The following is a 19,722-nucleotide window of genomic DNA, read 5'->3' on the forward strand; positions in this document are numbered from 1 at the left end:
ACGACAAGAATAATTCTAATGTGTGTGTGTGGGCCTCAGGCAATACAGTGCACATTAATAATTCATCCACATACACATAACAATTAGTAACCTTGCATCACTTTCAACACATGCAGCTACAGTTCCTCTACATTGAAGCGGTACGAGATGCGTTTCAGTGTCGTGTTGACGTCCGTGCACCAGTCAAGTAATTTTTTGCCCTTCTGTTCAAATTGTTTCCTCCTGCAAAGCCACCCAGCACTGCAGGTTAAAGTCAGTAGACGGGACAAAATCAGCAGAAAACAGACTTCAACAAAACAACAGATAAAAAACAGGTCAGATAAATGAAGAATAACGTTCATTTGACTGTTTTATTTGTGGTAAATTAATTGTATTAACAAAATTGAAAACGTTTTATTTATTGTGAATGACATCTTCACAGCCCGTCACTTCTCTAATGTGTGTTCTTAATACAGTAACCTTTCATAATCATTTATTTTTTAATCATGTGAAGTTTTTTTTTGTGATAGAAATAATAAAGTTTTGTTTGCATCTTCTACAAACTATATTAACTGTGTTCTATTTTAGTGTCTGTTTAGAAGAATATAATCTGTTACTGCATCTTTTTATCTGAAAAACACTCTGAAGAAGTGAAAGTCTATTTTCAGCCGTGTGTGTGTGGAGGTGTTACTTTCAGTCCCATGTTGTGTGTAGATGGTAACCTCCAAACCCACAAAAGATCTTGCAAGAGCTGCTATTGATTAGGGCTCAAGACATTGTTGATTAAACACAGAGTCTCTTTCTGTGTGAGTTATTTGGGCCTCAGATGACGTCCTCAAATGTCTAGTTTTGCCCACAACTCAAAAGATATTCGGTTAACTGTCATCGAGGAGGAAAGAAAACTGAACACAGAAAATATTCACTTGTAAGAAGTGTGAATCTTGTCTTTTGACATGTTTTGGACATCTGATTGAAGTCACAGCTATAATTTATCTGTGATGTTTTGCTGCAGCTCAGTCTGTCGTCAGTGGCTCTCACTGCATCTACGTCTTTTTTAGCATGCTGTCCTCTGCCTGCAGAAAACCACGGCCCCACTCATCCCCAACGAGCACACACCTGACGACGCCAAGCCGAGCATCGCTGCCTCGGCAGAGAAGAGCCCCTCCCCTAAAGAGGAGCACCCTCCTGCAAAGGTCCCGCCTCTGGCTTCACCCGAGACCGATGTAGAAACATCCATCACCAAGGACAAGACCCATTAGCTGCATGAGGGGGCGGTTCTGGTCGTAGCCACTCCCCCACCCACGACCACTCTGCCTGGTCAGGAACTGAAACATTAACAGTCGACGTCTGATTACTGTGCAGGAGACTCAGTTCTTCTCCTGCCCTACATTCCACCAGAAGAGCGGAGCTTCTGCGGCAGCTCCTCCTCTCCCCTCCTCTCCTCTCCGGTAGCTGCAGAGCTGTTTGATTGACACTTACTCCTGCAGGATGGGGAGAGATTTAATGGAAAGTCAGCAGCTTCCTCCGACTTCTGAACACTGCATGGAAAAGACACGCGGGGGGGAGAAGCTGCAGAGACTAAACACTCTCCGAGACTTCCCCGCAGGTCACCTGTGGGCCGTTCTGATTGTCAGTACTACATTTTGTTCTCCATTTAAAACCGCATAAAGACATTTATTGTGAGAGGCCAGTTCAAATATACTCCTTGCAAGTGTCTGGCAAAGACGGTCCTACTCCTGGACATGTATAAACCTTCATACATACAGTCAGTTTTCTCTTGTGTGCACATTACATGCCCTATGCAAACCAAGAGGAGGCTGTACGAGCATCTTTTTATTGAGTGTGGACAGAAAGGTTCCAGCTGTGAGTACACATGATGTCCAGGCAGGAGGAGGACATGCAAATCCTCAGCTGAGAGATCCTGAAGGCTCCTTCCAGACGACGTCAAAATCTACCTTGTATTCTGATATTGCTGCATTCAGTACTGTTGTTCAATACGTGCATCCTTTTTTTTTTTTTTAAAGTGATCTGATCCAGACCAACGCCTGTCCTTCCATTTTTATATAATCAAGGATGTAGTGTGACGTCGGTGCTCCAAAATAGACATTTCTGTACGCACAGTAACCAGGAGACGCTTTGCCAGAGTCCCAGTGTGTGTGTGCGTGTATGTGTGTGTGAGAAAAGGCCTGACTTCTGATGATAGCAGACACTCGTAGTAACAGTGCCTTATCACAACAGTTGCTCCATCAAACGCAGCTGACAGAGAAGCTCGGTACAGTGTTAAACAGTGAGAAACACTAACGAGTCCCAGTGGTTCCCAACCTGAGGTCTGAGATCAGTCGAGAGACAAATCTTAGAAAGAGTCGTGAAATGATTAAAGGACTAGCCCAACATTTTGGGAAACAGCTCATCAGGTGTCTTGCAGAGAGTTAGATTAAGAAAATTGATACCACGCTCACGTCCGTGTGGTAAATTTGAAGCTGCAGCCAGGAAATAGTTAGCTTAGCTTAGCTTAGCATAAAGACTGGAAACAGAGGGAACCGTTAGCCTTGTGACAAAATCAGGCTGCCAGTACCATAAAACTCACTTATTACTGTTTTATCTTATTCGATATACAAAAATGAAGCGTTTGGTGACACTTCATCGAAACCATCATTAATAAATTGTAAATATGGAGTTAATAGTTATATCACTATTAACCGTTAAATGCTTTATAATCCATTTATTAAGCAATTGAGTTGCAACTGATGTTCATAAAACTTTATTGCTTAATAGTTCATAGAGCATTTAATTGTAACAGTGAAGTAACTATCAATTTAAGTTTAATTAACTATAAATTAGGAGCGTCGCCACATCAAGATATTTACAATAATTAAAAATATTGATATTGTGTAAATAATACACTCGTTAATATCTTACTGCCCAAAAAGAGAGAAAACAAAGTTATCGATTGAGTTGATTTCTGGCAGTTTCACCCCAAAGTTTCTATAGATGGTGATCATTTATGTTATTATTATTAATGACGTTTAGTTTTAAGTGAGACCTCAACATTTTTTTGACTAGAACTGTTTCCTGAGCTTTAGAGACGTTTGAAGAAGGTCTCAGTTCTGTCTCATGCTCAGTTAAACCAGCCGACCACAGATTCAGTTTGTAGCTTCATATCTAACGTCTCGTCTCACTCTCTGCAAGAAGTTATAAAAGATGAAATGTCCAAAATTTATTTTTAAATGCATGGGAAAGTAGAAAAAAACACATTTCTTATAAATCATATGACATACTGTGAAGATATTATTAGAATATCTAATCTGAGAAGGAAACTAAAGACCACAGCTTGTAGATGTTTGTGTCTGGAGGAGTTGGGAACCACTGAAGCGACCTCGTGAAGCGCGAACGAAGCAAAGCCATCGTTGAACTGTACATAGTCTTCAGCAGGCGAGGATGTCCTGAACCCCTCTCAGCTGATTGGCGAGGGGGGGAACGATCGCAGCAACTTTAACGTTTCTTGGCTTCTTGTTTTTCTAAGGATAAGAGCGGCCAGTGTTAATTATGCTTCCCGTGAGCTTGAGCACCTCCTCCTGCGAATCACACCACAGCTGATCTTCCTCCGACCTCCTGCCTCCCCCCTCCCTCTATAACAAAACAGCTCCCATATTTAACTCCTCTTCTTCTTCTTCTTCGCTGTGACAGTTATTTCTCCAGCACGCCCGAGGCCGCCGCGAATGCAGCTGGCTCGTTAGAGAGAGAAAGACGCTCGAACCTTTTGTTTTTCACACATCTGTGTGTTTCAGACAGAGCACGGAGAGTTTATTTAGTTTTGGTCACAGATCGCTCGAGGGGACGGCGTCCACACAAAGAGAAACATGAGAGGGAGCAAAAGCTTATTCTCAGTATATAAATGATGTTAGCTGATAGCGAGAGTTTGTAATAGTGATTGTGTTTGTATGCAAGACAGAGTTAGTGTTCGTGAAATATACTCGTGTAGAAACAATTCTAGTGTGTCGACAGCGTCGCGTCAGACTCTGAAATCTGACAGAGACTCAAGATTTTCTCCTTTAAGTCCAAACATGTTTTGCAAACGCGGGGTGGAAAATTAGTTTTAGGATGCTGGGATTGTTTTCTTTGAGAAGATAAACGTAAATCTATTTAATTATTGATTCATCTGTGGATGATTTTCTTGATTAAATTATCTTTCGTTTGGTTTATTTGTCAAACAGTGCAAAACTCCAAAATAGCTTAGAATCAGGAAATATTTGAGATCTGAAAAGATGGAATTAGCAAATATTTGACATTTTTGACAATCGACTAAAAGCTTCAACTCCAGGTGAACCTTTACCTGAGAACACTCTGATAAGAAAAGAGGAGATAACTCTGTTGGAAGAAGCTGCACACTGAGCTACATTATCGTTTCTGAGAAGTAAAAAGAATTATTTGTTGAAGCACGAAATGAAGATGAGTTGTTTTTTTGTTTTGTTTTTTAAAAAGGTGAACTTTCTTTGTGGAAAGTGTTCGAAGACAGTTTGGTGTATTTCGCTGTCACCGAGAAGCCAGAATGTACGTGACTGATGTTCGATTAATGAAGGGACGATTGTGTTGAAGTAACAGATTTTTAAAAAAGGGACGTGTTGGACTTTTAATTTGACAGTTTGCAGACAAGCTGAGCTCGTGTGTGTGCGATCCCGTGACGTGGTCAGATCTGAATGCTCTGATCAATCTATTGCATTTGCATTATGTATACAGATACAGTAATATACCATTGATGGAATCTTTATTTATGTTCACTTTGTTTAGTATCAACACTGTGACTCAATGTATTTCATTCAGTTTACTTCACTTCTTTTTACATGATCAATGTGTCGGTAAATAAACAATATTGTCTTATTATTACTTTGACTTTTAAAAGAGATTTTCTTTCACTGAGGCTCTGCGCTCGAATCTGCTGTCATTAAATATTTAACAGACAGCTTGTTCTGTATAAAAGGTACGTTTGTGCCCTTTAACTACATTTTCCTCCAGAGGTCATCTTCAAACCGTTTTTACAAGAGAGTAAAAAAGCGAGAGTCTTTTTTGATGGTGAAGCAGGTCAAGGTGCCGCATAAATACTTTGAAAGGATCAAAACACTCAATCCACAGAGAAAAATAAACAGCCCATTTTCAGAAATTTTGCCTTTTAAACCGAACATCTGCTGTCTCAGGCCTGCGTGAGCCGACCGATCGGAGGAGACGGGTTTTTTTTGGAGGCGGGTCTTAAAGAGACGGGAGCTGAAACAGAGCGTTCAGACAGAGAAGGACAGTCCGAGAAAACTGACGTGTTTTATGACATTAAGTGTCTAAACGTTTTCTGATGGACACCTAAAAAAAGTATGAACCTGAAAATGAGCTCAGAATGGGACTGTTAAATGTTGCTTCTCTTTAGCCGGGCTACTTTGTTCCAGCCTGAAATATCTAATCAATGATTGGATGGATTGTCATGAAATGTGCTGCAGACATTTGTGGCCCCCTTCAGGATAAACTGTGATAACTTTGTTTCCCTTCACTTTTCATATAGCGGCACCTTCAATACTAATTAACGTTCCAGTCGTCCTCAGTTGTAGTTTGTCTTTGGTGCTGGTTAGTGTGTTCGCATGCTGACTAGCTAAATTAAAATGGTGAACATGGTAAACATATTTCTGGAATTAACTATTAAAATGGATCTCGACTTAAAAAGGGACTCTTCACCCCAAAATCAAAAAGAAACATTTTTCTTCTCATCATCCAGATGTTTAGGTGTCGCTGCAGAGTTTTAGTCTTTTTCCAGAAAGCATGTCCGAGTTGTTAAAGATAATCCACAGACTTTGTTGTGAGCAGCTTCATGTAGGAACTATTTTCTCTCTACTGAACTACACCTGCAGACCGTATCACCGCGCAGAACAAAACATCTACTCAGAGATGATAGCTAGCTAAGGAAGCTAACGTTGGAGCGCAGCAGAGACGACCGACATTAATGTTTACATCTCCAACACTACAGCCAAGAGGAACAATGTTTTACTTTTAATTATGCAGGAATCACAGATTTATGATGCTTAATTCAATTAGTTTGTGTTTTCATCAACTTGCTGAAGATGAAGCATTTAAAATAATAACAACGTCTCACTGGATGATGTTTTATTTAAAACTATTTACAGCACTGTTAACTTCTTCTTCATGATAATGTTACATAAATCAGTGTAATGTACCTCCTAAAACAGGTAAAAAGTAAAACTACAGAAAGTTACATTTGAATTCAAGTTACATGAAAAAGATCCAAAAGTATTTTACATTCATATTTGTATCAAGAGTGCACGACATCAAAGTTACGACTCGACAAAGAGAAAAACGAAAGCTCCATTACATCACAGCAGGAAACGACAGCAAACATGATTCATATGATACAAGAGAAGCTGCTGTTTCACAGGAAAATGAAGAACAGCAGTATTTGTACCCGACACTGTGTCACCAGTCCACTCTTTAATCCACCATCAAAGTCCTGAAGTTTGAGTATTTTTCCCACCTCCTCTCAAGATCCTTCGTCCACCGTCAGCTCCTGCAGCTGCTCCTGCACAGCATCCAGCTGCTCTGTTTGCTTCTCCTCCTCCTCCTCCTGCTGCTGCTGCTGCTGCTCCTCTTTCACGGCCACCTGGTTCGTCTGCTCCTCCGGCGCGATGTCTTCCTCCGTCTTTGCCTCCTCGCGACCGCTCTCCAGATTCTCTGAGCTCTCAAAACAGCCAGAGTCTCTCGGCTCTTTGGCCTTCTCCTCAGATCTGTCCTCCTCCGGCTCGGACTCATCTTCAGCTACACCGGGACGAAGAGGTTTATATTTAATTACAGAAAAACTCAATACAATCCTCCCGTTATTAATCCTGAACTCTGAGAGGTTCTTTCATCTTCTTCAGCTTCAGTGAGAAACTTTAGGGTTGGCTTAAAAACAGAACCAATCAAATCAACGTGATTAAATAACTCTTTATTTTGTGTTTGTGTTGCTCAAGAAAAGTCTCGTAGAGGAGAAACCTGCATTTATATCACATTGCTTGATGAGAGATTTATTTTCGTTACTGATTAATCTGTTAAAAGTAAAAAGACTATCTATTCATGATGATAGAATGTTTTCAGTTTAGCTAAGATGGAAAAGTCTCTAATAAACACAAACCCATTTACACTGGAGGGCTCCAACTTTCCCACAATCGGGGGGATGTTAATAAACTTTCTCTTGATTCCAATATGAATCTCAATAATGCAGATACATATTGATATGACAGGAAATAAACAAGTACAGTACAGAGAGCTAATGGAAGTCTTTAAAGTGTATAAAGTGTGTATCTGTTGTTCCTGATGTTGTGATGTGTAATAATTTGTCAGGAGAAAGATTTCTTACAAGCGACTGATCCTAGCTGCAAACTGCGAGTGTAACACTGTGAAACTGAGACATAAAATGTACCTAATTATGCAGCTGAGCCAGAAAATTTGATGGCAGCATTAAATATTCCCCAAAGACACATTTTTCACATCGACACTGTCTGAGCCTGATGTCTGAGTGGCAGCAGCAGATCCTAACCCTCTTTTATTGGGACATTTTTCTCCGATTTCTTATTTCCTTCTTGCTCTCATCAGGACAGGTTAATGCAGCTGTTCAGTGTGTGAACTCACAGTCTCTCAGCAGGTCCGAGGCGTTCAGGATCTTGGAGCGCTGCTCCGGGTCGGTGATGTTCAGCTCGTTGAGGTGAGACTCCTTCAGTCCTGCAAAGTCCTCCAGGCTCTGGAAACCGTGCATGGAGAGCAGCGAGCTCAGCTCCTGAAACACAGAAGACAAAGACACCGACTGTTAGATGGAAACACGATCATGATGTAAACAAAGATTGTGTTCTCAGAGTGTGTCTTACATGAAGACCGATGCTGTCCAGCACCTCCTCCAGGGTTTTGGGTTTGGATTTGTCTCGGCGGGTCTTGCTGTCACGGTGTCTCCTCCTGATGGGGGGGCTCTCGTCAGGCAGCAGGTTGACGTAGATGAACTTGAAGGAGCCCACTTTGTTGTTGAGCTTCCCGGTCCAGGTCCCCACAGGGGGCTTCTCAATGATGTAGATGAGGTCACCTTTCTGTAAGAGAGACGATCATCAATGCTGGTCTAATGATATCATGATGATGTCATCAAAGAATGATCAAAAGAAAGACTATCAGAGCAAAAGTCGTTTTATTTCATACGTCTATATTCCTCTGAGCTGACTGCTCGATGACGTTTCAGTCCCCTTTAACAGACTTTTCTCTTTGTTCTTGATCTTATAATTTGCAGTGCAGTGACACAATCCTGACTGAGATCATGGTACTCTGTCAGTAATGGGTCATGTACTTTAAACCCTGCCTTAAAGAATAATAATCAAAGCGTCCCGTCTTGTTTCACTCGGTTAACAAGCTCCCCGGAGGACGACTTGACGAGACGGCAGAGGAGGCCGAGCACAGACGATCCCCCGCGAGACTCACTTGCAGTTTGAGCGACTCCACGTCGTAGGGGCTGGGAGTGAAGTCGGTGTGGACGATAGCTCGACCACAGAAAGGTCCGTTGTAAGAGTTCTCCTCCAGTCTCATGCTGTCCCTCTGGCAGTATCCGCTATCCAGGCTCTGTCTGTCGCTGCCTGAAGAGCACGGGGAAGACGAAGGGTCAGATTCATCCTGAGCCTTCAGACATTTACTGTTTTTACACGGATTGAGGAGACTGTTGACGGGACGTTCTGAGGCTTAAATATGTAGATTTACTCTACAGGGATACAGGTGGACACTTACTGCCTGAGAGCTGGCGGGTGATGGGGCTGGGCGTGGTGTCCTCTGAGCCGGTGGAGCACACGGACGTCCTCTGTCCTGCACTCAGATCTGGGAGCCAATCAGCTGAGACTGGAGACAGCTCCTCGCCGCTCTCACCCTGCAGACACGGACGACGACAGCGTAGGTCAGAGGTCAATTTACCTTCAGTTTCAGCTCAGCATCATTAAAGGAGGTAACTGAAGTTCACAGAAGGATGCGGCTTCCTCAAGAAGTTGTGATTAAAAATAACAGTGAAGACAAATTTAATTTAGAGCCCCGAAACTGTAAGTTAGTAGGCAACTATTACTGTAACCATAGTAAAATCATTCCCTCTGAAATTAATACAAGTGCTTACAATTTGCACTTAATTACAGTTCTTGAGTGAAAGTACACAAAAAGGAAAACAGGAAACACAGTAAACTCATTTGTCCACTAGATGGCAACAATCTCAATCTTTTTGTAACAACAGCAGCTCTTGGTCTGGATGTCACTGTGCGTTTCTGTATCACAGATGATCTACTGTTAAATTATGTGTTACAGATGATATTCTAAACCCTGTATCGATTGTTACTGCTTCAATTCTGTGAGTCAGGTCACTGTGAGTGTAAACAGGATTTACCCCCTCTTCAGCCAGAGCCTTCTGCACCATCTTGGATGTTTTGCGGGTCATGGTGCGCGAGATGACATTGCGCCACTTCTTCCCTAGTTTGCTGCCACTTTTCACTGCTTCCTCTGCTGTTACACCCTCTGCCACCTAAGATAAAACATAAAAAGTCATCAGGTACTTACCTTCATAATTTGTTATTCAAATGAAGTGACGTTTGTGTGTGTTGAGCCAAAACTTTTCCATCGAGTTCCACAGACTCTCAGTGGTTCACAGTGGCATCGACGCAAACAATCATTTCTCACAATCTAGAAAACCAGCAAACTTTGTGGTGATGGGGTTTGCATACACTATTCTGCTGAAACCCACAAACTCACACACACACACACACACACACACACACACACACCTGTGCTGTGTTGTGGCCAGGTGCTCCACAGTTTCTGAGAGCGTTACAAAACATAACTCAGTCTGCAGCCTGACTCTGCGCGGCTGTGGTGCTCAGTAATAAAAGCTAATGATGTTTTCAGTATTTTTATGAGGCTCTTCATTATAACAAATGTACTGTTAGAGACTCTGTGTTGGTCGAGTCCACTTTCATTTGCAGAGGAAAAATAAATTATAAGGGCTGTTAGATTTAGAGGAAATGGAGAAATTAATTCAGGAGGACAGTCGAGGCTATGTTGGTCATTCTGTGGTCACGGTTAGGGTTTACTGGCAGATGGTGGTTTATTTATGAACTTCTAAACAATAAAGTGAATCAGAGTTTATAACTGCAGTTTTGTTGTACGCTACATTAACAAAGACTTCATGCACTTGCAGATTGTGATCATAACTGTCTCTTTCTGTTGTGTTAGACTTTCTCAGGGCGTCCACACGTATCACACACTTAAAGGTTTAAAAGACTTTTGTAAACCTTGAAAAAATACTTTTTTACTAATCTTTTTTTTATTCAAGCACTGCATGAAAGTTTAAAGGTAATACATTTGTGGTCCTGTGCAAAGACAGGTTTTATGCAGGAATGTAGTTGTCAGAGTGAGAGTCGGATTCATCTACATTTTGCCACCAGGTGCAATTATAAAGTAAAAAGCTGGAGTACCACGTACAGTGGTAGGTTTAATACTGTCCAACATTAGAAATGAGGACTTTCAAGCAGAAGAGATTTACTTATTTTGACAAAAAGAAATGAAATTAGATTTAAGCTTGTGAAGTCTAAACTGCACACACATTTTATCTGAGACTGTAAGACTTTTAAAGGCCTTGTCTATAAAAATCTACGCAGAAAAAGAGAAAAGGCGAGTCAGACTGGTCAAGTAAAAATAGAAATCAGAAACTTTCCAGCTAACTAGTAAAAGAACCCAGTCCATAATTCAAAACTCCTGCTGGGAAATTTGATTATTTTGTTGATTTCTGAGGCCACTGCTGAAAAAAGTAGAAATGTTTCCAAAAACAAACCACCAAACATAATGTCAAAAATAACATTTTCTCAAGAAAAATCTCCTGCTGCTTCTTTTTAACTGGTTAATGTACTCAGGCTCTTCCAGCCTGCATGTGAACCTGAGAAACACAAAACAGAAATAGCTCATCTACTGGTTTATGGTTTGTTTACGTAGGTCATATAGAGGCAAAGTGAGGCAGTTTCATAACCAGTTAAAAACTCCGTACAACATCAAGTTCCATTTGTAGTTAGCTGGACAGTCACTGCTTTTAAATCTAATTTAAGACATTTTTAGACTGTTTAAGAACCTGCAGAAGCTGCGTTTCCTGATGAAGCACCACAGTAAAGAAAGATACGTGTTCAGCTACAGTGTCAACAGTTGAGTATAGAATAAAATCCCTAAATCCTCTGGGGGGGGGGGGGTTGGCTGTCAGCCTCCTGTTCAAACACTTGTCTGACACGGAGGCTCTCTGCTTGACTGGCTCACACTGGAGGACATCCTGTCTGCTCGCTGCTGTCATCTGAGCGCTGTGCAACGCTTCTCCTTCTTACTTCCTCTCTTCTTCTGCACTTCTACACTCAACTCGTCGTCCAACTTCCACTCACTGTACAGAGTATCTTAACGGGAAGTCGTTCTGTGAATTTTAAAGTGTGAACATCTGCCCACACGTGCAGCAGCATATTAAATCAGGAAGCTCAAACTGTGCACTTCTGTAACAGCAGAAACTGATAACAGCTCGGTCTCTTCTGGAGGCCGTGTGTCATTCAGAGGCCGTTTGAAATGCTCGAACGAGGAACAATGAGCTTTAAGTTCCTAAATGGCAGTTCCTACAGATATTTCATCACAAACAGTTTATAAAAGATCTGCTTCTACTTTTTGAAATAGTGATACATGTCTGATGAGGTGCATGTTTGAGAGGAACAAGTCCAACTTACATTCTCATCCAAGGTAAACTCCTTGTCTGCCACAACAGGAGAGGTCGGCTTGTGCTTCATAAAATCCTTGAAGCTGCTGGACCTCTGCAGAGTGAGCTGTAAACACACAGGGAATAATATTTATTTTAATTTACCATAATGAGTCAAAAACATGGCAAGACCAAGAGCAAACAGGTCAGTAGGATGTAAACATGCCAGTCCGTTTACTTGGTGGTTTTTATGCAACACTGATAACCCACAACATGTTTTTATCTCTTCAGGAGACGTGGACAGAATGAGTGTGCAGACGATCTGTCAGGAAAAACAACTGCAGACGTTTGTTCCCAGTCTTCACACATAAAGTCGTGAATCTGGGTCATTAAGTGTCTGCATGTTGCAGGGGCTGCTGTGGCTTCTTCTGAAACCGGTTATAAATGTAGTCCAGCAGTTTAGCAGGAAACACAAAGGAAACGATGTGTGATGATTAATGACAGTCTGTAATAAACAGTTTGTATTAATAGACTGACTTTTTAACTCACTACAGACATCGCAACAAGAGAATCAAAAAGTTTAGTCTATGAAAACTACGCTTTAACTCGGCATCAGTCTGCAGATCCATGTTTCAGTCTTAACTTGGAGGAGCCGTGAAAATAAAGTTACTGTAAAATTCTCTATTCTGATTATAAAGTCTGCCACAGCTCTGAGCCTGATAGTTGATTAATCTGCCAATTTAAAGTGCAATATTCAATAACTGCTAACAGCTGCTAACTGTATCTTCTGTTAGCTAGTTAGCTCAGTTAGCCTTGCAGCTAGCGGTCTAGACTGGCAGCTCAGGGTAGTGTAGTGACGAAGAACAATTCTGCAACATAACACAGGCGTCCTTCACATAATATAAAAACTATATCTTCTTTACCTTCTGCTGACAATTTTAATTTTTAACGTATTCTAAACAGGAAAAATACTTTGCACGTCTATTTCATAGACGTAGGAGAGGGGCGAAAGATTAGAAGCTGTAAGTAAACTCCCGCACACTGTCGAACTTGCAATAACACATTTTTTGGCAAAGTTTCAGTACTAGACATTCATGAGGCAAAAACATGAAGTTGAAACACCGAAACGTTGCTGACAAATACATTCGAGCAATTTAGACAGTGTGCAGGAGTTTGTGATTTACAAAACCTCATGATTTTTGTAGACTTGTGGGAATGCTTGGAAAATATCTATGACCATTAGTCAATCATAAAAGGAACTGCTGATTATTTTTTTGAGACAATTAACCGATTATTGCAGCTTAAGTCACATGTTGCTAATAATTAATCTTTTTGTCTATAAAGTTTTCAAAAGTGACGTCTTCAAAATGCTCTTTTTGTCCAACCAACAGTCAAAAACCCAAAGACTCCTCATTTACTGTTCTGTCATAAATAACAAAGAAAGGCAGCAAATTCTCACATTTAAGAAGCTACAAATGTTGGAGATATTTGCTTGAAGAAATGGATAAGTCCACTAACAATATAGTTGGCGACTTATTGATTAATCTAATTGAATTGACTAATCCTGCAGCTCTACTTGCAGATTCTTAAAATTAGGATGTTTTAACCCAAAAAAAAAAAAAAAAAAAACCCCAAAAAACTTGTGATTTGTTGCATCACTGTCACATCTTCAGAGTTTCCTCTATCTCTGATGGAAATTCTTCGTCTAACTTTCCATACAGCCACATGCCGCTGTGCAGTCTAATCGCAGCTCATCCCTCAAGTCTTTGTTGAAACCACAGGAAACGGGCAAAGCTTGAGCAACTGCTGGCAGCCAATCATTGCAGACATCCAGTCAGTGCTGGATGGCTTCTGTCTGCGTCGACCCTGAAGATTTAAACCACCGGCGCAGTCGAGGGAACAAATGACCTTTATCATCATGAGGCTATTACGAGTTTTGCTGGTAAATGTCTGTTTCTCCTGCCGCAGTTCTTGCCACAAAGCTCTCAGATAAATCAATCCTCCATTACGGCTGATCATCACAGCGCACTGACTCGTGTCGCGGAACAATGATGTTCTCCAGACGACGACAATGATAATGAGCTGGGAGCTGATTGCCGGTAACAAAGACAATGAGATGTGTAACGACGAGGCGTGAATTACACCACAGGAGATGTGGATGGAAAATAGAGGGCACTGGTGTTGAGGCGTGGGAGGCTCGCTCTCATGGTGGCACCCACAAAGCCCGCTGTGACTCAAGCTACATCTGCAGCAATGATTCACCCTGACTGAATAGAGGAACTCTAAAAGTGCAAAGGCCAAAGACAAGTTAGACGAAATACTTAAAGAATGTTTTAAACATAGAGTTTTAAGTTTAGGGTGTTTGTGGTTTGTTCAGCGTCACCACAGATGTTTGCACTAACTTGAGCAGACATCCTGTTTCAGAAGATGTGCACACAAAGACAGCTGTACGATAAGTTGAGGCGCAAACGTCCACCACCTTCACAATCATTTAGTCTATAATATTTACATTTACAAAAACTCAATTCGAGAACATTAGTTTAAAACCTCCCAAAACAAACAAACAACCTGAGCTCACCTTCTTCTTCTGCACCTGCTCCTTCTCCGAGGCGTTGGAAGGCCTTCGCCTCAACATCTTCCACTTCACTGGTCCCGAGATCTCTCCGGACTAAAAGCCGTGCGAGCGCGACACCGGTTCTAAAACAGCGAGGGTTCCTGTCGCTGCGATGTCACTGCCAAAGATGTCAGATAAAAACACACACACACGCAGACAGAGGAAGGTAGAGCTGCACTCTCAACTGCAATCGAATGAGATGCCGAGGCAGAGAGGAAGTCACGTGGCCACACAGAAACCGAAGAGGCAAACCCTGTTTTTGGTCCTCGGTTTACACACAGCCTGCTGGGTTCGGTACATGTCTTTCTCAGGCTTGCGTGCTAAAAGCTCTCTGTGGTTCTGAAGTGAAGTGACGCTCACGAAACAGTTCATGAACGTGTCATCACAACTCAGTTTTGACATACTACAGATGAGAGAGGCTGAGAAAACTTAAAAACAAAGTTTTTCTTTCTGTAATTCTTGTTTATAACAGGATTTTTTTGTGTTGTGTTTAAATAATGTGTTCAAACTTAGGCTCTTCATATTTATCATGTCACTGATCATCAATAATGAGTAGTTTTTTTAAAGCATGTCATCTCTCTCTTTGGTGAGGAGCAAGAATACATCCTGCAGCGGCTGGATTACAACATTTTTACTCCTGCAGACGTCGATTTTCAACTTCAGTAGAATTTGGCAACAAAGACCTTTATCATGCAACACAGCAGCTCTGGAGGCCAAAACAATGTTATTAAGAGTTTTCAGATATCATTTTCAAACGAGCACATACTCATCACTGCACTGTGGAAGTGAAAGAAACCTAATGATGACATATTTAGAAACTCAGTCACAGCTCTGCAGCTGCACAGGCCTGTCAAAGAGACAGTCTAGCGCATCTATCTAAAGGATATTTATACAGAAAGTTGCTTGAAGAAGAAGAAAAAATAAATATCAAGGCCCGACACATGCTGACACTGTCAAGAAACACATGTTAAACAGTCGGTCAAGACAAAAACAACTTGAGTGAGTCACAGAGATGTGCGTGCTGATGATTGTACAATCAGCCTGCAGGACAACGCAAACACTGGCAGTAAGGGAAGTAGAATGTAAGTCAAGTTTAGCTTGTTATTTTGGTGGGGTAGAAAACCACATGATACAAGAGGATGCCCTATTTTAGCTTCCTGTCAGCCGACTACAGGTTGGCAACCGACATGTAGATCGTCTGCAGATCTAACACGGACAAAAACAACAAGTAACAGCTGAACCAGATTCTGATTACAACTGAGATCAAGGTGTTTGAATCCTTTACGAAAGTAAAAGTAGCAACAGTACCCAATTAAATGCCTGATTACAAGTAAAAGTAAAGAGTTAAAAATTTTACTTAGGTAAATGTATAAGACAAATACACTTATATAAGTTTCAAAGGTTCAAGTATTCATCATGCTGAAGGGTCTCTTTTAAGTGTAGTGAGGGACATCTCACAAAACTCAGATCAAACTGTCAAAAACTGGGCTGTGTTGATACATTTTAAACCCATATTCTGTTACTACATTGCCCATTTCTCACCTAAAAAATGTTGAAAACATAATTCAGTTTACTTCTGGTGTAATACTGTTTGTTACCAGCAGGCCCCCTCACGGTTTCCTGTATGAAAATGGACTCTGGACCTTCAAACTTGCCGTCTGTCACCTGTCAGGGTGGCTGACGTACTGCGAGGGTGGGGAGCATCTTTACAGCGGTGAAACACCTCCAAGCAGAGTTCAGTTTCTGACCACTACTTATGCTGTGGAGCAACTGATTCACGTCAAGGCGACTGCTTCATCGTTCACAGGCAACATAGTGCACCGATGTGCCAACAAAGGAGGAGAGGAAGACGACTAGCTAGCAAACACAAAAGTAAAAAAATTAAATTACCAAAAATTGCTTTTGTAAATGTTTTTTGAGGAAAGAAATGCACACAATCCACTCAGTGTAAACACAAATCCTGTCTGTTTACGAGACAACTCCACAGGGCACCCTTTAAGTAAATTCACTTGGTTACTTTCCACCACTGATAGGAGGGCACTAACCACCAGAGATGACCACATGCTCAGATGTTGAAATCTAACAGTAAATACAGAACCACAAGTGACCTTTCTCAACACAGAACAATGATCTCATCCTTCATGTTCCTCTTTACCACCTTGTGCATGTGGATGATCTGCCAGTTTCTGAGAGCTGCTCAACTATCTGTCTGAATGTTTCAGCATGTTTGCGATGCACGAGTTCGCTGGGCACATGCAGACTGCAGGGTGTGGTGTGATGGCAACGCATTCACACCTTCAAAAAGTGCTGACAAAAGGGCTGCCGAGCAACCAGCCATCTGTTAGTGTGATATTTGTTGTTTGATGTGGTCTTTGTAAAACAATTCTACAAAAAGTCCTGAGGTAAAGAGAGCCTGTGGCCTTTGGAGAATTTGGGGTTCCTTTAACGGCCATCCATTAGTACAAGAAAGCTAACTTTCACAACATGCGGGTAGAGCAAATATCAATCTAATACTGCCAACTGGCTAACTTAACTTAAAGCAAAACTCTCGCCAAAATGCAACCTAGGCTTTTTTTGGGAATGTATACGAGTCAAACCTTCGTGTAAACGCAAAATCACGACGAAAGAGGCACTTTTAAGGTTTACTGTAGTTTCGTTTTTCAGGTCAAACTCATTTTCAATGGAGTATTTCTAAAACACTAAGAAGGCCCGACACAACACGAAACTTTGCTCTTAGTATCACCAGGGTCTCTACACATGAACACGAGCATTGAGAACATTGTTTGTGTACACAGAGTTTTCTTAGTTTTTCTTTCGAGTCTTCTTAGTGTTTTAAAAATAGCGATTTTGATGCTAGTGCAAAAGTGCCCCTGCACCCCATTGAAAATGAGCTTGCCCGAAAACGAAACTATGGTAAACCTTAAAATGCCTCTTTCGTCGTAATTATGCTTTTAGACGTAGGTTTGAGTCAGGTACATTCACAACAAAAGCCTAGGTTGCATTTTGGCGCGAGTTTTGCATTGATGGAGAGCCAAATCACACCTTATCCAGTGGACCAAATGGTATCTTATTTCAGAAATTTTTTTTATTGCGGTGAATGGAGAGAGACAGTAATTTTTTTTAACCCCACTTGAATTCTGCCATGAACTACACGTTTGTAAATTTAAAAGTTAATTTTTCATCTTGAGAAAGTTGCAAGTTCTTTATTACACTGATGAAATAGAAGACTGTGAGAATACGTAATTATAAAAGACTACACAGCCACCAGTTGAGTTAGTGACGTCATCTTGTTGAACGCTCACCAAAACCTGCAACTTAAACCTTGTAGAGCTGGTATCAGATATTAGCAGCTCACAGAACTGACCAGCTCTCCTTTCACGAAACTGATATCGTCAATATGACCAGATTTATCATTATTTTCATCTATTTTAGTACCTTTAACTCATTCTGAAATAATGGTGTGAGCCATTACAAGTAGGAAGTTGCATGACTTCAGCTCTCTGAACAATGACTTGAAACAAGGGGGTGTTACACTGTATTCTGTAACCCATCAGAATATATTCTATATGTTTTCTATATGCTGTCTGTGTTTATTTGGTTCTTTTAATACATTAAATAACTATTAGGACTGTATGTGAAAGGTAATAGTCACCATTTCCATTAATAAGAGTGCTAACAATCAGCACAACAACAATAAGTTACAGCAGCTGGTATGTTAATTATGATTTGATTAAAAAATGACTTGTAAACACAAACACAGTGACATGCCTCATTTATAGCTGAATGAAAGAACTGTAACGTTAATTGACACCAATCAGTGTTTTTGTCCAGTACATCAAATTATATTATTTAACATTACTCGTGTTCATTTCCAAGTGTAGTGGCTCAAGTTTATCAGATTTCAATACATAACCATCATTTACTGAAACAGTATTAGATGTTTAAACGTCATATTAATTGGAATTTTCATGCAGATGTGCGTATTTACATTGTCATCGATGCCAACTGTCAGGTGGACCAAGAGGTCGCTGTTTGGCTAACGTTAATGTTAGCACTGCTCTACGGGAGCAACTAGCTAACTATCGCTAACGTTAAATGGATTAGTATGTCACAAATATTATCGAACGAGATGTTAGTGTTTTTCAGAGCATTAAAGTTAGTGCTACCACAGCTTTAAAACCATTCGTATCTCTAAAAAGTTCACAATAATTAGCCCTAATCGTCTCACGCTAACGTTAGCTCTTAGCTAGCGTCATAAGCTAACTGACCGAGGAACGTTAACATTGACCTCAACTCACCGCTCTTCATTCAACGTCAGACGAAGTTGAAGTTGTTGGATGTGGTTTCAGGAGCTTTGAGCCACATGTTTTACTTGTGACTCCCAGTTCATTAGGTGACAGAGCGCAGTCCGAGCCAAACACGATACTGCGGGACTTAATTTCGTCTGTTTGCCGGGGTGAGGACACCAGACGCACCTGTTCCTCTCTCCCAGTCCCAACAAGACCACTGGCTGCTCTCAGACTGATTCAAGTGCAGGAAGCTTTGTTGGAAAAATGAAGAGTTGATTTGCTGCACCGTTTTTTAATATCATATTTTTAAAACTTTGAGCATTTTGGTAGTTTAAAGATATAATATTACAAACTGGTGATGTTTAAAATGTCAAATATGTATGTGCAAAGTAACTGTGGCTGTCACATTGTTGTAATTAAGTTAAATATTTCCCTCTGACATGAATTGGAGTATGAAAAAGTCCCCTTAAGTTGTATCCAGGTGTAGTTTAAAGGCGCTCCATAGATTGTTGTGTAATGAATTCTAAAACCCAGAAATCAGTTGGCATGATTCATAGATTTACATAGAACTAGATAACTGGTACAAAGATGGTGCCCAAGTTTCCTAGCTTCGGTGTTAACGGCCGATTATGTGGCGCACAGATCATGCGCAGTAGAGTGTCCCCCGACTGGCCCCGCCCAAAAGCCTTTACATTTCGATGATGTCACAGATTTATAAAATCTCTTTTCTCAGCTTATTTAAAAGTTTTAACAAAAAAACCTCCATGGACCAAAAAGCAATTATACAGTGTCATAATCTATGTTGTTTGCAGTTCTTGACGTCCTTTCAGCAGTTTTATATTTGATCTTTTTTGTAATGGCGAACTATGGGGAAAATGCTCTTTGGGCTAAAGGAGAATTTTTCACTGCAGCACCCTTAACTGGCCACGGGGGTCGGATTGGAAACAAAGCTGAGCAGCACGCTCTTGGACCCGGACATATTTGCACTCTCTTGCCTCAAAGTCAATGTTTTTATTAAAATAGTGTTTTAGTTACATTTATGAAATAACGTCTGTAGTTACCACATGCTTACATTATTAACACATTCT

At 40.9% G+C, this 19,722-nt stretch overlaps 2 protein-coding genes across 8 annotated transcripts in view; one reads left to right on the forward strand and one right to left on the reverse strand.

The window, feature by feature from the left end:
- zdhhc9 (zDHHC palmitoyltransferase 9) overlaps positions 1-4,863 on the forward strand; it is a 35,777-nt gene extending 30,914 nt beyond the window's left edge. For 2 of the 5 annotated variants that reach the window (XM_030396574.1, XM_030396575.1), the window contains exon 10: positions 1,038-4,863. In XM_030396574.1, the coding sequence (XP_030252434.1) occupies positions 1,038-1,238 (201 nt within the window). In that variant the 3' untranslated portion in view covers positions 1,239-4,863. Of the gene's footprint in view, positions 1-230; positions 315-1,037 lie in introns of all 5 variants that reach the window. The other 3 variants (XR_003981460.1, XR_003981461.1, XM_030396576.1) reach the window with 3 other exon arrangements.
- Positions 4,864-6,105: 1,242 nt separating this feature from the next.
- Positions 6,106-18,826, reverse strand: sash3 (SAM and SH3 domain containing 3). 3 transcript variants are annotated; one of them, XM_030397439.1, is made up of 9 exons: positions 18,644-18,826; positions 14,310-14,452; positions 11,763-11,858; positions 9,404-9,538; positions 8,767-8,902; positions 8,467-8,618; positions 7,872-8,084; positions 7,639-7,783; positions 6,106-6,786 (listed from the first exon to the last, which is right to left on the reverse strand). In XM_030397439.1, the coding sequence occupies exons 2-9, from the start codon at positions 14,364-14,366 to the stop codon at positions 6,512-6,514; spliced, it is 1,209 nt and encodes a 402-aa protein (XP_030253299.1). In that variant the 5' UTR covers positions 14,367-14,452; positions 18,644-18,826; the 3' UTR covers positions 6,106-6,511. The 3 variants fall into 3 exon arrangements, with proteins under 3 accessions (XP_030253299.1, XP_030253298.1, XP_030253300.1); XM_030397438.1 differs by having other exon boundaries at positions 14,310-14,463; XM_030397440.1 differs by lacking the exon at positions 14,310-14,452 and having other exon boundaries at positions 18,644-18,825.
- Between the last annotated feature and the right edge of the window lie 896 nt (positions 18,827-19,722).

This window comes from Sparus aurata, chromosome 18, assembly GCF_900880675.1.
Source record: "Sparus aurata chromosome 18, fSpaAur1.1, whole genome shotgun sequence".
Classification (NCBI taxonomy): domain Eukaryota; kingdom Metazoa; phylum Chordata; class Actinopteri; order Spariformes; family Sparidae; genus Sparus; species Sparus aurata.

Coding starts and splice junctions, on each gene's coding strand:
- sash3 (XM_030397439.1), bottom strand. CDS start 14,366: ATGTTGAGGCGAAGGCCTTCCAACGCCTCGGAGAAGGAGCAGGTGCAG. Junction 9,539..11,762: donor AGTTTACCTTGGATGAGAAT/GTAAGTTGGACT, acceptor GTTTTATCTTAG/GTGGCAGAGGGTGTAACAGC. Junction 8,903..9,403: donor AGGCTCTGGCTGAAGAGGGG/GTAAATCCTGTT, acceptor CCGTGTCTGCAG/GGTGAGAGCGGCGAGGAGCT.